Source organism: Dama dama, chromosome 5, assembly GCF_033118175.1.
Source record: "Dama dama isolate Ldn47 chromosome 5, ASM3311817v1, whole genome shotgun sequence".
Lineage (NCBI taxonomy): Eukaryota > Metazoa > Chordata > Mammalia > Artiodactyla > Cervidae > Dama > Dama dama.
In genome coordinates, this window is record NC_083685.1 from 110,874,019 (window position 1) to 110,889,024 (window position 15,006).

The 15,006-nt window shown below is 41.6% G+C and overlaps 2 protein-coding genes across 7 annotated transcripts; both read right to left on the reverse strand.

The window, feature by feature from the left end:
* Positions 1-3,207: 3,207 nt before the first annotated feature.
* LOC133056072 (keratin-associated protein 4-7-like) lies at positions 3,208-9,014 on the reverse strand. Of its 5 annotated transcripts, XM_061141160.1 has the most exons (3): positions 8,487-9,014; positions 3,419-3,711; positions 3,208-3,337 (listed from the first exon to the last, which is right to left on the reverse strand). In XM_061141160.1, the coding sequence occupies exons 1-3, from the start codon at positions 9,012-9,014 to the stop codon at positions 3,208-3,210; spliced, it is 951 nt and encodes a 316-aa protein (XP_060997143.1). The 5 variants fall into 5 exon arrangements, with proteins under 5 accessions (XP_060997143.1, XP_060997148.1, XP_060997145.1 ...); XM_061141165.1 differs by lacking the exon at positions 8,487-9,014 and having other exon boundaries at positions 3,208-3,547; positions 3,656-3,777; XM_061141162.1 differs by lacking the exon at positions 8,487-9,014 and having other exon boundaries at positions 3,208-3,589; positions 3,656-3,777.
* A 5,121-nt stretch (positions 9,015-14,135) lies between these two features.
* On the reverse strand, positions 14,136-14,737 carry LOC133056075 (keratin-associated protein 4-7-like). Of its 2 annotated transcripts, XM_061141174.1 has the most exons (2): positions 14,584-14,737; positions 14,136-14,487 (listed from the first exon to the last, which is right to left on the reverse strand). In XM_061141174.1, the coding sequence occupies exons 1-2, from the start codon at positions 14,718-14,720 to the stop codon at positions 14,136-14,138; spliced, it is 489 nt and encodes a 162-aa protein (XP_060997157.1). In that variant the 5' UTR covers positions 14,721-14,737. The 2 variants fall into 2 exon arrangements, with proteins under 2 accessions (XP_060997157.1, XP_060997156.1); XM_061141173.1 differs by having other exon boundaries at positions 14,136-14,737.
* Between the last annotated feature and the right edge of the window lie 269 nt (positions 14,738-15,006).

Genomic DNA, 15,006 nt, shown 5'->3' on the forward strand with positions numbered 1-15,006 from the left:
AGTTCAAAAGTCTGTTCTGTACTTCTGTGTCTCTTTTTCTGTTTTGCATATAGGGTTATCGTTATCACCTTTCTAAATTCCATATATATGTGTTAGTATGCTGTAATGTTCTTTATCTTTCTGGCTTACTTCACTCTGTATAAGGGGCTCCAGCTTCATCCATCTCATTAGGACTGGTTCAAATGAATTCTTTTTAATGGCTGAGTAATATTCCATGGTGTATATGTACCACAGCTTCCTTATCCATTCATCTGCTGATGGGCATCTCAACCACTTGTAAAAGAATGAAACTAGAACACTTTCTAACACCATACACAAAAATAAACTCAAAATGGATTAAAGATCTAAATGTAAGACCAGAAACTATAAAACTCCTAGAGGAGAACATAGGCAAAACACTCTCCGACATAAATCACAGCAAGATCCTCTATGACCCACCTCCCAGAATATTGGAAATAAAAGCAAAAATACACAAACGGGACCTAATGAAACTTAAAAGCTTTTGCACTACAAAGGAAACTATAAGTAAGGTGAAAAGACAGCCCTCAGATTGGGAGAAAATAATAGCAAATGAAGAAACAGACAAAGGACTAATCTCAAAAATATACAAGCAACTCCTGAAGCTCAATTCCAGAAAAATAAATGACCCAATCAAAAAATGGGCCAAAGAACTAAACAGACATTTCTCCAAAGAAGACATACAGATGGCTAACAAACACATGAAAAGATGCTCAACATCACTCATTATTAGAGAAATGCAAATCAAAACCACAATGAGGTACCATTACACGCCAGTCAGGATGGCTGCTATCCAAAAGTCTACAAGCAATAAATGCTGGAGAGGGTGTGGAGAAAAGGGAACCCTCTTACACTGTTGGTGGGAATGCAAACTAGTACAGCCGCTATGGAAAACAGTGTGGAGATTTCTTAAAAAACTGGAAATAGAACTGCCATATGACCCAGCAATCCCACTTCTGGGCATACACACTGAGGAAACCAGATCTGAAAGAGACACATGCACCCCAATGTTCATCGCAGCACTGTTTATAATAGCCAGGACATGGAAGCAACCTAGATGCCCATGTCCAGTTCTAACTGTTGCTTCCTGACCTGCATACAGGTTTCTTAAGAGGCAGGTCAGGTGGTCTGGTATTCCCATCTCTTTCAGAGTTTTCCACAGTTTATTGTGATCCACACAGTCAAAGGCTTTGGCATAGTCAATAAAGCAGAAATAGATGTTTTTATGGGACTCTTGCTTTTTCGACGATCCAGCAGATATTGGCAATTTGATCTCCGGTTCCTCTGCCTTTTCTAAAGCCAGCTTGAACATCTGGAAGTTCATGGTTCATGTATTGCTGAAGTCTGGCTTGGAGAATTTTGAGCATTACTTTACTAGCATGTGAGATGAGTGCAATTGTGCAGTAGTTTGAGCATTCTTTGGGATTGCCTTTCTTAGGGGTTGGAATGAAAACTGACCTTTTCCAGTCCTGTGGCCACTGCCGAGTTTTCCAAATTCAATATGCTGGCATATTGAATGCAGCACTTTCACAGCATCATCTTTCAGGATTTGAAATAGCTCAACTGGAATTCCATCACATCCACTGGCTTTGTTCGTAGTGATGTTCTCTAAGGCCCACTTAACTTCACATTCCAGGATGTCTGGCTCTAGGTGAGTGATCACACCATTGTGATTATCTGGGTCGTGAAGATCTTTTTTATACAGTTCTTCTGTGTATTCTTGCCACCTCTTCTTAATATCTTCTGCTTCTGTTAGGTCCATACCATTTCTGTCCTTTATCGAACCCATCTTTGGGTGAAATGTTCCCTTGGTATCTCTAATTTTCTTGAAGAGATCTCTGGTCTTTCCTATTCTGTTGTTTTCCTCTATTTCTTTGCATTGATCACTGAGGAAGGCTTTCTTACCTCTCCTTGCTATTCTTTGGAACTCTGCATTCAAATGGGAATATCTTTCCTTTTCACCTTTGCTTTTCACTTCTCTTCGATTCACAGCTATTTGTAAGGTCTCCTTAGATGACCATTTTGCCTTTTTGCATTTCTTTTCCATGGGATGGTCTTGATCCCTGTATCCTGTACAATGTCACAAACCTCCATCCATAGTTCATCAGGCTCTCTGTCTATCAGATCTAGTCCCTTAAATCTATTTCTCACTTCCACTGTATAGTCATAAGGGATTTGATTTATGTCATACCTGAATGGTCTAGTGGTTATCCCTACTTTCTTCAGTTTAAGTCTGAATTTGGCAATAAGGAGTTCATGATCTGAGCCACAGTCAGCTCCTGGTCTTGTTTTTGCTGACTGTATAGAACTTCTCCATCTTTGGCTGCAAAGAATATAATCAATCTGATTTTGGTGTTGACCATCTGATGTCCATGTGTAGAGTCTGCTGTTGTGTTGTTGGAAGAGGGTGTTTGCTATGACCAGTGTGTTCTCTTGGCAAGACTTTACTAAACTATGTGATGATTTTATTGGTGAAAAAAACCCTGAAATTTGGTGTTGTTAAAAATCATGAATTGTGTTAAACCTTTCCAAATCTTTTCTCCTGTTATCAAATTCATAGATGCCCTATCAGTTCAGTTTCACCCTTTTCTCCCATAAAGACTAGAAAATGACTAATTTATCTGTTTTCTAGACATGACTAGGCAGTGATCAATGTCTTCTGACCTCTCTTGAAGGTCGATTTATGTGTGCTGTTTGGCAGGTGCATGCAAAATTGAATTACTTTGGATCAGTATGTAAATCCTTCAAAAAAAGAAAGAGAGTAACAATCAGATTCAATTTTCAGTGCCAGTAGGAAAACGTTTATTTAGGTTCATGGAAATAACGAGACATAACAAAATCTTTACCAAAGGGCACAGCAAAAAAATATCTTCATTGGATTTCCATATCAGAGAGATAAAAATCAAGTGGTCTCACTAGCGATGGAGACAAATTCCTTAAGCATGAAAAACCGATGTCCTGAAGAAGTAGGGAAGAGTGTTGGGAGATTGTAATTTTTGGGTAGATTCTGAGTGATTTCATTTAGAAGAGAGGGAGTTTGGAGAGAAGTTAGATTGAGGGCTCAGTGTGTCTGGTGTTTGCTTATGAAATTCAATGGACCGGTTCTCTTGAACCCTCCCCATTTTAAAAAGAAGCTCTGCAACTGTGGGGAGGGAGGAAATGAGGAAGCAGTGTGTTCAAAGCAGAGATTCAGCAGCAAGAGGAGGGGCAGCACACGGGGCGGGGGCAGGTGGAGATGACACAGGTGGGCCGATAGCAAGTGGTGTGGCAGGAGACCCGGCCACACACTGGGCGCAGGCAGCAGCTCGGGCGGCAGCAGCTGGAGATGCGGGAGCAGGTGGGCTGGCAGCACACAGACTGGCAACAGCGGGGCCTGCAGCAGCTGGAACCACAGCTGGACCCACAGCAAGAGGGGCGGCAGCAGCTAGAGATGCAGCAGGTGGGGCGAGGGCAGGTGGGCTGGCAGCAGACAGGCTGGTAGCACTGGGGCCTGCAGCAGCTGGAGATGCAGCAGGTAGGCCTGCAGCAGCTGGAACCACAGCTGGAAACACAGCAGGAGGGGCGGTAGCAGCTAGAGATGCAGCAGGTGGGGCGAGGGCAGGTGGGCTGGCAGCAGACTGGCCGGCAGCAGCTGGACACACCGCAGCTGGGGCGGCAGCAGGTGGTCCTGCAGCAGCTGGGCTGGCAGCAGGTCTCCAGGCAGAGACTTTGGCCACAGCTCTGGTCAGAGCAGATGGAGCCACAACAGGAGCTGACCATGGTGTCAGAGGGTAGAGGTCTGGGTGAGTTTCTAGGAATGTGAGCTTCTTGAGTCTGAGAGTCTTCTCAGCCAACAGTCCCCTTTATACCCTGCTGAAGGGCTGCTATCATTACATCGTTATTTCCTTGTTATTGTTTACCCTGTTAGGAAAATTGATCATTTAATTACATAATTGTGTGTTTATCGTTCAGTATTTGAAAGTGGAGAAAATTCTTTTCCTTTTCCTGGTATGCTCCTGTGTGTCCAATTGAAAGTCCTGTCTCCGTTCTTCCATAGTGGGAGTCACTGTCGCTCCTGGTGGGTTCAACGTGTTACAAAGCATTAGGCATATGACTCTAACTCTTTTTTGTTAGAATGTGATATTCTCTCCTCTCACTGCTCTCTGAACTACAGAGAGAAAAATTTCTTATACGGCTCATGTATATTTTCTTGTCAAGGGTGAGGGTAACAAGTGGTGGTCAGGTGAACACTGGAAACAAATTAGAAAGAAAGATGTTTTGCGGGGTGATGTCCCACAAATAATATGGGTTATTGATACCTATGTGGGCATTTTGGATGGTCAGGAAGATAAGTAGACCACAAGGAACTTTCAAATTCTGTGCTTGATTTAACTCCACTGTCTCAAGCACTTAGCAATACTCACAACCTGTAAATAGAAGAAATGTATTTTTGCTCTATGCCTCCCAGGCTAGGCAACAAGAATGGGATATTTTGATTTATCTTTTAGTTGTCAAACTTGTACACAGGATATTTCATTACAAAAGCATTCATTAATTACAAACATGTTTGAAGTTATTAAGCCCTCAATAATATGGATCCAAGACATTCTGTTGGGTAGCAAGGGAACTTGACAGATAACTCCTCATTCTTTTCCTGTAAATACTTGAATGAGACACATGCATAGGAAACAGTTTGGCAAAAGCTAAAAGAAGGGCTTCCCTGATAGCTCAGCTGGAAAAGAATCCGCCTGCAATGTGGAAGACCTGGGTTTGATCTCGGTTGGGGAGATTCCCTGGAGAAGGAAACGGCTACCCATTCCAGTATTCTGACCTGGAGAATTCCATGGACTGTATAGTCTATGGGGTCACAAAGAGCTGGACTCGACTGAGCGACTTTCATTTTCAAAAGAATGCCAGTTATTTTTTTAAGTCTTTATTTTTAAATGGAGAATAATTCCTTTTCAAAGTTGTGTAGGTTTCTGCAGTACAACAATGTGATTAAGCCATAACTATATATATGTCCCCTCCTTCTGATCCGCCCTCTCACCCCAATTCCATCCCACCCCTCTAGGTTGTCATAGAGCACCAGACTGAGCTTCCTATGTTATTTTTAACTGAAGAACTGAAATCAACATGTACAGTATGTGGACAAGTTCCACACGTCTTCAATAAATTGAGGGATAATGATATTTATCATTCATAGAGTATTTACTGTGCATTATGCTAAATTCACTAGGCACTGTGCTGAGTTCACTAAGCATTGTGCTGAATATCTTATATTTGTTTTGAATCTTTAATACAGCATATAACATAGTTTGTATTCTTACTAGTTCTTTAAGCAATAGGGAAAGAAGCATAGAAAGGTTAAGAGGAAAAAGAAATAAGACTTGTGTAAGATTAAACATAAGTTAAGCTCTTTTGGGACAGCTGAGGAAGAGGTGAAAAAATGAAGCTTGCATGTCTTGCTGAAGCTGTTTCATCTTCCTGGAATGTTTCGTCTTTGTCGTTATCCCTGCAAACTCCTATTGCTCTGTCAATGGGAAACCCCAGGTTTTCCATGAATGCTTCCCCACAATGATTAACTCCCCTGTACCAATACAATCTGTCCCTGCCTTGTGCTCTGAATTTTGCACTCTCTGCTGTACCACAGTTCCTTTCTGTCATTCCACTACTGTGATGCAGACACCATGAAGGCGTGAACTATACAGTTTAATTTTGTTACTGAGACAGAGCACATTAGTGACAAATGTTTGTCGAATGAATGAAGACTCTTGGATGACTTATGGGTATGTAATGGTCCTTTAAAAAATATGTCAGTTTTGCCTGGTGGAGAGAAGTGGGAGAAACATTCCAAACAAAGGGATCATGGTTACGCTTGAGGAAAACCACATTTGTTTATGTGGCAAGCAACATGTCACCTGATATAACACATTTGTGGAAGTTCAAATTTGATGCATAGAATAGAATTTACTTATAGGATGCCATGGACACATTTACTTTATAAACATAGAAATAGATATGATAGAAAAGAGGTGAACACAAGTGTGAGACTGGTTCTCTTCATTTCTGGACATCCCAAGTTAGCTCTCTTTTGTGAGAAGTAACCACTATCACTGGTTTAATGTTAATCAGCTAAAAATATTTGCTGAACATCCATTCTCTTTGTTTGAATTGCACCCAAAGTAGATATTGAGACAAAGATGTGAGTGCAAATAGTTCACTTTGGGGGGGTATTCTGGGAAGTACACATGAGGAAGTGGGAAAACAAGGCAGCAATGAAAGAAAAACCCTAAAGTCTGAGTTAATTATGCAGTTACTACCTGAGTATCTGAGGAATGAATATGGGGACATACTTGAGGCTGAGTGATATTAGCCACCATGATTGTATGTCTAGAAAATCCACAGAATCAACTGAATATTATTGTTAGCTGTGAAGTTGGCTGGCTTAGAAAACTGATGGATTTCCTATGCACTTAGCAATATTTCTTCATAAAATGTAATGGGAAACATGTATTCACAGTCCTTAACAAGAAATAGAAAAAATACATAAACAAATCTGTCAAATAATATGCTTACCTGATATTGGAGGAATGTATTAACATTACCTGAAAGCCAAAAATTATTATTTGAATAAACATCAGAACAAAATAATGCTCAACAAAAGCTGGTTTAGTGAATAAACACATAAATATCACACAAATGCACTCAGTAAGAATGTATCTCTGTAAAAATAGGTTTTGAATGGGACTGGCAAAGACTATTGATAGGAAGCTCACTTTTGACCACATTCTTTTGTGTTATTTAGATTTTTTAAAAAAGCATGTGTTTGTGTATAAGTGACATAAAATCCTTAGAAAAGAATAAAAGTACTTTATATAAAATTCACAGTTCTCTCTACAGATTCATTTCCATAAGTTTTCTACATTTATGTTTAAGCTCCTACTTATTTTACACTAAAAGATGAAAACTACATTATAGGCAGTCTTTCCAGCTCTCAGATTAACTGTTGTGATTTACAAATTGCTTTTGGGGACTGTTTGAGTTCCCTAGGAAGCAGACCCAGAGTTGAAAATTAGCAAACAGGGTGTTTATTGAGAAGTGCTCTTGGCATTAGTACATCTAGAAGGAAAGGGAAAGGAAGTGAGCAAAAGTGAACAGTTGGGGAAATCAGGCTAGGATAGAGTTTCAGTGAACATCTAAACTTGGCACTAGAAAGGTCCCTTTTTGTCTTGAACATAAAATCACAGTCTCAAGGAATACCTAGGAACTGTCACAGGTCTGTTTCAATCATTTATATCACCTGCCTGGCACTGAAGGTAGCCCCTCTATAAGACAGAATAAACTGAATATTCTGAAGAATAATAATATTAAACGAAATGTACTGAAACTCTGTCTGCCAGAATAAAGCAGAACTTCACTGTATATGTAGGGGCTTCGATGGTGACTCAGAAGATCAAGAATCTGCCCACAATGCAGGAGACCTGGGTTTGGTCCTTTGGGCAGAAGATCCCCTGGAGAATGGAATGGCAACCCACTCCAGTATTCTTGCCTGCAGAATTCCATGGACAGAGCAACCTGGTGGGCTACAATCCATGGGATCACAAAGAGTTGGACACAGCTGAGTGACTAATATTTTCACTGTGTATGTGGACGAAGGACTCATGGCATGTGACCCGAAGCAGAAAATACATAGACTTTGCTAAACTATCTATCCACTGCTTTTATGGGTGAAGAAATCCTGAAAGGTGGTGGTGTTAAAAATCATGAATTGTGTTAAATATTTTCAAAACTTTCCTCCTGTTATTATACTCATAGATGCTCTATCACTTCGGTTTCACTCCTTTCCCCACTAACGACTAGAAAATGATTAATTTATCTGTTTTCTAGACACAAGTATCCAGTGATCAATGTCATGTGACCTCTCTTTAAGATTGATTAATTAGTGCTGTTTGGCAGGTGCAGGTAAAATACAATTACTTGATCAAAATGTAAATCCTTAAAAAAAAAAAGAGAGTAAAATCAGATTCAATTCTCAGTGCAAGTAGGAGGACATTTATTTTGGTTCAAGGAAATAAGAAGACATAAGAAAATCTTTAACAAAGGGTACTCAAAAAGTCTTCACTGGAATTCTATGTCAGAGAGATAAAAATCAGTGACCCCAGAAGTGATGCGCTGAAGAAAAAGGGAGGGGTGTTGGGAGAATATAATTTCCTGAGAGATTCTGAGTGATCTCATTTCGAAGGGAGGGAGTTTGGACAGAAGTTAGAACGTGGGTTTGGATGTCTGGTGTATGCTTATGAAATGCAAGAAACCAGCTCTCTTGAACCCTCCACAAGTTAAAAAGAAGCTCTGCAACTGTGGGGAGGGAGGAAATGAGGAAGCAGTGTGTTCAAAGCAGAGATTCAGCAGCAAGAGGAGGGACAGCACACGGGGCGGGGGCAGGTGGAGATGACACAGGTGGGCCGATAGCAAGTGGTGTGGCAGGAGACCCGGCCACACACTGGGCGCAGGCAGCAGCTCGGGCGGCAGCAGCTGGAGATGCGGGAGCAGGTGGGCTGGCAGCACACAGACTGGCAACAGCGGGGCCTGCAGCAGCTGGAGATGCAGCAGGTAGGCCTGCAGCAACTGGAACCACAGCTGGACCCACAGCAAGAGGGGCGGCAGCAGCTAGAGATGCAGCAGGTGGGGCGAGGGCAGGTGGGCTGGCAGCAGACAGGCTGGCAGCACTGGGGCCTGCAGCAGCTGGAGATGCAGCAGGTAGGCCTGCAGCAGCTGGAACCACAGCTGGACCCACAGCAGGAGGGGCGGCAGCAGCTAGAGATGCAGCAGGTGGGGCGAGGGCAGGTGGGCTGGCAGCAGACGGGACTGTAGCAGCTGGACACGCCGCAGCTGGGGCGGCAGCAGGTGGTCCTGCAGCAGGTGGTCTGGCAGCAGCTGGGGCGGCAGCAGGTCTCCTGGCAGAGACTTCGGCCACAGCTCTGGTCAGAGCAGACGGAGCCACAGCAGGAGCTGACCATGGTGTCAGAGGGTGGAGGTTCTTGGTGAGTTTCCAGGAAAGTGAGCTTCTTGAGTTTGAGTGTCTCCTTGCCCTACAGCCCCCTTTATACCCTGCTGAAGGGCTACTATCATTACATCATTATTTCCTTGTTATTGTTTACCCTCTTAGGATAATTGATCATTTAATTACATAATTTTGTGTTTATCATGCAATATTACAAATTGGAGAAAATAACACTTTTCCTTTTCCTGATATGCTCGTGTGTGTCCAATTGATAGCCATATCCCAATTCTTCTTTTGTGGGTGTCACTTTTGCTCCTGGTGTGTTCAATGTCTTAACAAAGCAGTAATCATATGACTCTAACATTTTTTTTGAATGTGATATTCTCTCCTATCACTGCTATCTAACCATCAGAGAGAAAAAGTTTCTTATACGGCTCATGTATATTTTGGTGTCAAGGGTGAGGGGACGTGTGCTGATAAGGTGAAGCACTGGCAAGGAAATAGAAAGAAAGATGTTTGTGGGGAGGTTGTCCCACAAATAATATGGATGATTGTGATACTTTGTAGGCATCTTGATGGTCAGGAAGATTGTTAAACCACAAGGAAGTTTCAAATTCTGTGTCTGTTTGGGCTCTACTGTCAGAAGCACTTAACAATAGTCACAGCTTTTAAGTAGAAGAAACACATTTTTCCTGTGTTCATCCCAACATGAATGGGATGTTTTGATTTATCTTTGTCAGACTTGTGCACAGGATATTTCATTACAAAAGCATTCATTATATATAAACATGTTTGGAATTATTAAGTTTTCAAAAATATGGATCCAAGACATTCTGTTGGGTAGTAAGAGAACTTGACAGATAACTCCTCGTCTTTTTCCTGTAGATACTTGAATGAGACACATGCATAAGAAACAGTTTGACAATAGCTAAAAGAAGGGCTTCCCTGATAGCTCAGCTGGTAAAGAATCTGCCTACAATGTTGGAGACCTGGGATCGATCCCTGGTTTGGGAAGATCCCCTGAAAAAGGGAACCGCTACCCATTCCAGTATTCTGACCTAGAGTGTATAGTCCATGGGGTTGCAAAGAGCTGAACATGAGTGAGCGACTTTGATTTTCAAGAGAATGACAGTTATTTTTTTAAGTCTTAATTTTTTAATTGGAGGATAATTCCCTTACAAGGTTGTATAACTTTCTGCAGTTCAACAATATGATTCAGCCATAAGTATATGTATGTGCCCTCCATCTGATCTGCCCTCCACCCTAATCCCATCCCACCCCTCTAGGTTGTCATAGAGCACTAGACTGAGCTTCATATGTTATTTTTAACTAAATAACTAGAATCAGCATATATAGTGCATGGATATGTTCCACACATCTTCAATAAAAGGTGAGGAATAATGATATTTTTCATTTGTAGTATTTACTATGCATTATGCTAAATTCACTAGTCACTGTGCTGAGTTCATTGAGCATTGTGCTGAATATCTTATATTTGTTTTCAGTCTTTAATACAGCATATAATACAGTGTATATTCTTAATACTTCTTTAAGCAATAGGCCAAAGAAGCATAGAACTGTTGAGGAAAGAAGAAAAAAAAAACTTGTGTAAGATTAAACATAAGTTAAGCTGTTTTAGGACAGCTGAGGAAGAGATGAAAAATAAAGCTTGCATGCCTTTGCTGAAGCTGTTTCATCTTCCTGGAATGTTTCATCTTTATTGTTATCTTTGCAAACTACTATTCCTCTGTCAATACCCCAGGTTTCCCCTGAATGCTTCCCCCCAATGATTAACTACCCTTTTCAAATACAATTTGTCCCTGCTTTGTGCTCTGAATTCTGCACTCTCTGCTGTATCACAGTTACTTTCTGTCATTCCATACTGCGATGCAGACACTATGAAGGCATGAAGTATAGAATTTAATTTTGTTACTGAGACAGAGCACATTAGTGACAAATGTTTGTTGAGTGAATGAAGGCTCTTGGATGACTTATGGGTATGTAATGGTCCTTTAAAAATATGTCTGTTTTGTCTGTTGGAGAAAAGTGGGAGAAACATTCCAAACAGAGGGATCATGGTTACACTTGAGGAAAACCACATTTGTTTATGTGGCAAGCAACGTGTCAGCTGATAAAACACATTTGTGGAAGTTCAAATTTGATCCATAGAATGGAACTTACCTATAGGACACCATGGATACATATGCTGTATTAAGACAGAAACAGATATGATAGAAAGGAGGTGAACACATAGGTTGACACTGGTTCTCTTCACTTCCAGACATCCCAATTTAGCTCTCTTTTGTGAGAAGTAACCACTATCACTGGTTTAATATCAATCAACTAAAAATATTTGCTGAACATCCATTGTTGTTGTTTGAATTGCACCCGAAGTAGATACTGAGACAAAGATGTGAGTGCAAGTAGCTCACTTGTGGGTGGGGGGAAATTCTGGGAGGTACACATGAGGAAGCGGGAAAGAAGGCAGGAACAAAAGAAAAACCCATGACTTTGGGTTAATAATGCGGTTACCACCTGGGTAACTGGGGAATGAATCTGGGGCATACCTGAGGCTGGGAGCTATTCTCAGCCATGATTATATGTCTAGAAAATCCCACAGAATCACCTGAGTTTTATTGTTAACAGTGAAGTTGGCTGACTTAGAAAACTGATAAATTTCTTATGCACTTAGCAAGATTTCTTCATAAAATCTAATGGGAAACATGTATTTACAATTCTCAACAATAAATATAAAACATATGTAAACAAATCTGTCAAATAATATACCTTACCTGGTATTTAAGGAATGTATTAACATTCCCTGAAGGCCAAAAAATATTTGAATAAACGTCAGAACAAAAAAATATACAACTAAAGCTGGGTTTGTGAGTAAAGACAAATGTGATACAAATGCATTCAATAAGAATGTATCTCTGTTTGTAAAAATAGGTTTTCAATGGGATTGGGAAAGATTAATAATAGGAAACTCACTTCTGAACACATTCTTTTGTGTTATTTAAATTTTTAACTAAAGGAGATGTTTGTAGATAAGTGACATAAAATCCTTAGCAAAGAATAAATGTACTTTAGATAAAATTCACAGTTCTCCCTACAGATTCATTTTCATAGTTTTCTTCGTTTATGTTTAAGCTCTTACTTATTATACACTAAAGATGAAAACTACATTTCAGTCAGTCTTTCCGACTCTCAGATTAACTGTTGTGAATTACAAATAGCTTTTCAGGACTGTTTGAGTCCCCTAGCAAGCAGACCCAGAGATAAAAATTAGCAAACAGGATGTTTATTGAGAAGTGTTCTTGAGATTAGCACTGCTAGAAGGAAAGGGAAGGGACATGAGCAGAAGTGGCGCTGGTAAGGTCCCTTTTTTTGTCTTGAACATAAAACCACAGTCTCCAGGAATACCTAGGGACTGTTATCAGGTCTGTTCCATTGCTTTATATCACCTCCCTGGCACTGAAGGTAGCCCCTCTATAAGGCAGAGTAAACTGAATATTCTGAATAAAAATAATAAATCTAATGTACTGAAACTCCAGCTACTCGAATAAAGCAGAACTCCACTGTATATGTACGGGCTTCCATGATAGCTCAGAAGATAAAAATCTTCCCGTGATGCAGGAGACCTGGGTTTGATCCCTGGGGCAGAAAGATCCCCTGGAGAATGGAATTGCAATCTACTCCAGTATTACAACAGACTAGTTCCAAATAGGAAAAGGAGTCCGTCAAGGCTGTATATTGACACTCTGTTTATTTAACTTATATGCAGAGTACATCATGAGAAACGCTGGACTGGAAGAAGCACAACCTGGAATCAAGACTTCCGGGAGAAATATCAATAACCTCAGATATACAGATGACTCCACCCTTATGGCAGAAAGTGAAGAAGAGCTAAAGAGCCTCTTGATGAAAGTGAAAGTGGAGAATGAAAGAGTTGGCTTAAAACTCAACATTCAGAAAACTAAGATCATGGCATCCAGTTCTTTCATTTCATGGCAAATAGGTGGGGAAACAGTGGAAACAGTGGCAGACTTTATTTTGGGGGGCTCCAAAATCACTGCAGATGGTGATTGCAGCCATGAAATTAAAAGACGCTTAGTCCTTGGAAGGATAGTTATGACCAACCTAGACAGCATATTAAAAAGCAGAAAATTACTTTCTCAACAAAAGTGCACCTAGTCAAAGCTATGGTTTTACCAGTAGTCATGTATGGATGTGAGAGTTGGACTATAAAGAAAGCTGAGTGCCAAAGAATTGATGTTTCTGAACTGTGGTATTGGAGAAGGCTTTTGAGAGTCCCTTGGACTGCAAGGAGATCTAAGCAGTCCATCCTAAAGGAAATCATTCCTGAATATTCATAGGAAGGACTGATGTTGAAGTTGAAATTCCAGTCCTTTGGCCACCTGATGCAAAGAACTGACTGACTAATTTGAAAAGACACTGATGCTGAGAAAGATTGAGGGTGGGAGGAGAAGGGGACGACAGAGGATGAGATGGTTGGATGGCATCACCGACTCAATGGACATGAATTTGAGTAAACCCTGGGAGTTGGTGATGAGTAGGGAGGCGTGGTGTGCTGCAGTCCATGGTGTCACAAAGATTCGGACACGACTGAGTGACTTAACTGAACTGAACTGAACTGAAGGTTGATTAATTTCTGCTCTTTCGCAGGTGCAGGCAAAATACAATTGCTTTGGATCAAAATGTAAATACTTAAAAAAGAAAGAGAGTAACAATCAGATTCAATTTTCAGTGCCAGTAGGAGGACATTTATTTAGGTTCATGGAAATAACAAGACATAAGAAAATCACCAAAAAACATGTCAGAGAGATAAATTCAATGGTCTCACAAGTGATTTAGACAAGTTCCTTAAGCATGAAAAATAGATGTGCTGAAGAAAAAGGGAGGAGTGTTAGGAGAATATAATTTCCTGGGAGATTCTGAGTGATTACATTCAGAAGTGGGGGAGTTTGGAGAGAAGTTAGAAAGTGGGCTCAGTATGCCTAGTGTTTGCTTATGAAATTCAAGAAACCAGCTCTCTTGAACCCTCCACAGGTTAAAAAGAAGCTCTGCAACTGTGGGGAGGGAGGAAATGAGGAAGCAGTGTGTTCAAAGCAGAGATTCAGCAGCAAGAGGAGGGACAGCACACGGGGCGGGGGCAGGTGGAGATGACACAGGTGGGCCGATAGCAAGTGGTGTGGCAGGAGACCCGGCCACACACTGGGTGCAGGCAGCAGCTCGGGCGGCAGCAGCTGGAGATGCGGGAGCAGGTGGGCTGGCAGCACACAGACTGGCAACAGCGGGGCCTGCAGCAGCTGGAACCACAGCTGGACCCACAGCAGGAAGGGCGGTAGCAGCTAGAGATGCAGCAGGTGGGGCGAGGGCAGGTGGGCTGGCAGCAGACAGGCGGGCAGCACTGGGGCCTGCAGCAGCTGGAGATGCAGCAAGTAGGCCTGCAGCAGCTGGAACCACAGCTGGAAACACAGCAGGAGGGGCGGCAGCAGCTAGAGATGCAGCAGGTGGGACGAGCGCAGGTGGGCTGGCAGCAGACTGGACTGTAGCAGCTGGACACACCACAGCTGGGGCGGCAGCAGGTGGTCCTGCAGCAGGTGGTCTGGCAGCAGCTGGGCTGGCAGCAGGTCTCCTGGCAGAGACTTTGGCCACAGCTCTGGTCAGAGCAGACAGATCCACAACAGGAGCTGACCATGGTGTCAGAGGGTGAAGGTTCTGTTGTTAATAGGCGAGTGAGGTTCTTGAGTATGATCTCTCCTTGCCATCTGTCACTTTTATACCCTGCTGAGGACTACTTTGAGCATGTGCAGGATTATTGTTGTTGTTTTTATCTCAATAGAAAATCAGTTCGTTTTAGCAAATTATATAATTGTGTTTATCTGGTAAATATTCCTATATTTAGAAATGGCACATTTCCTTTTCCTCTTATATTCTGAGCTATCTAATTTGGTTAAAGCCAAGTAAATCAGCACTCATATTTC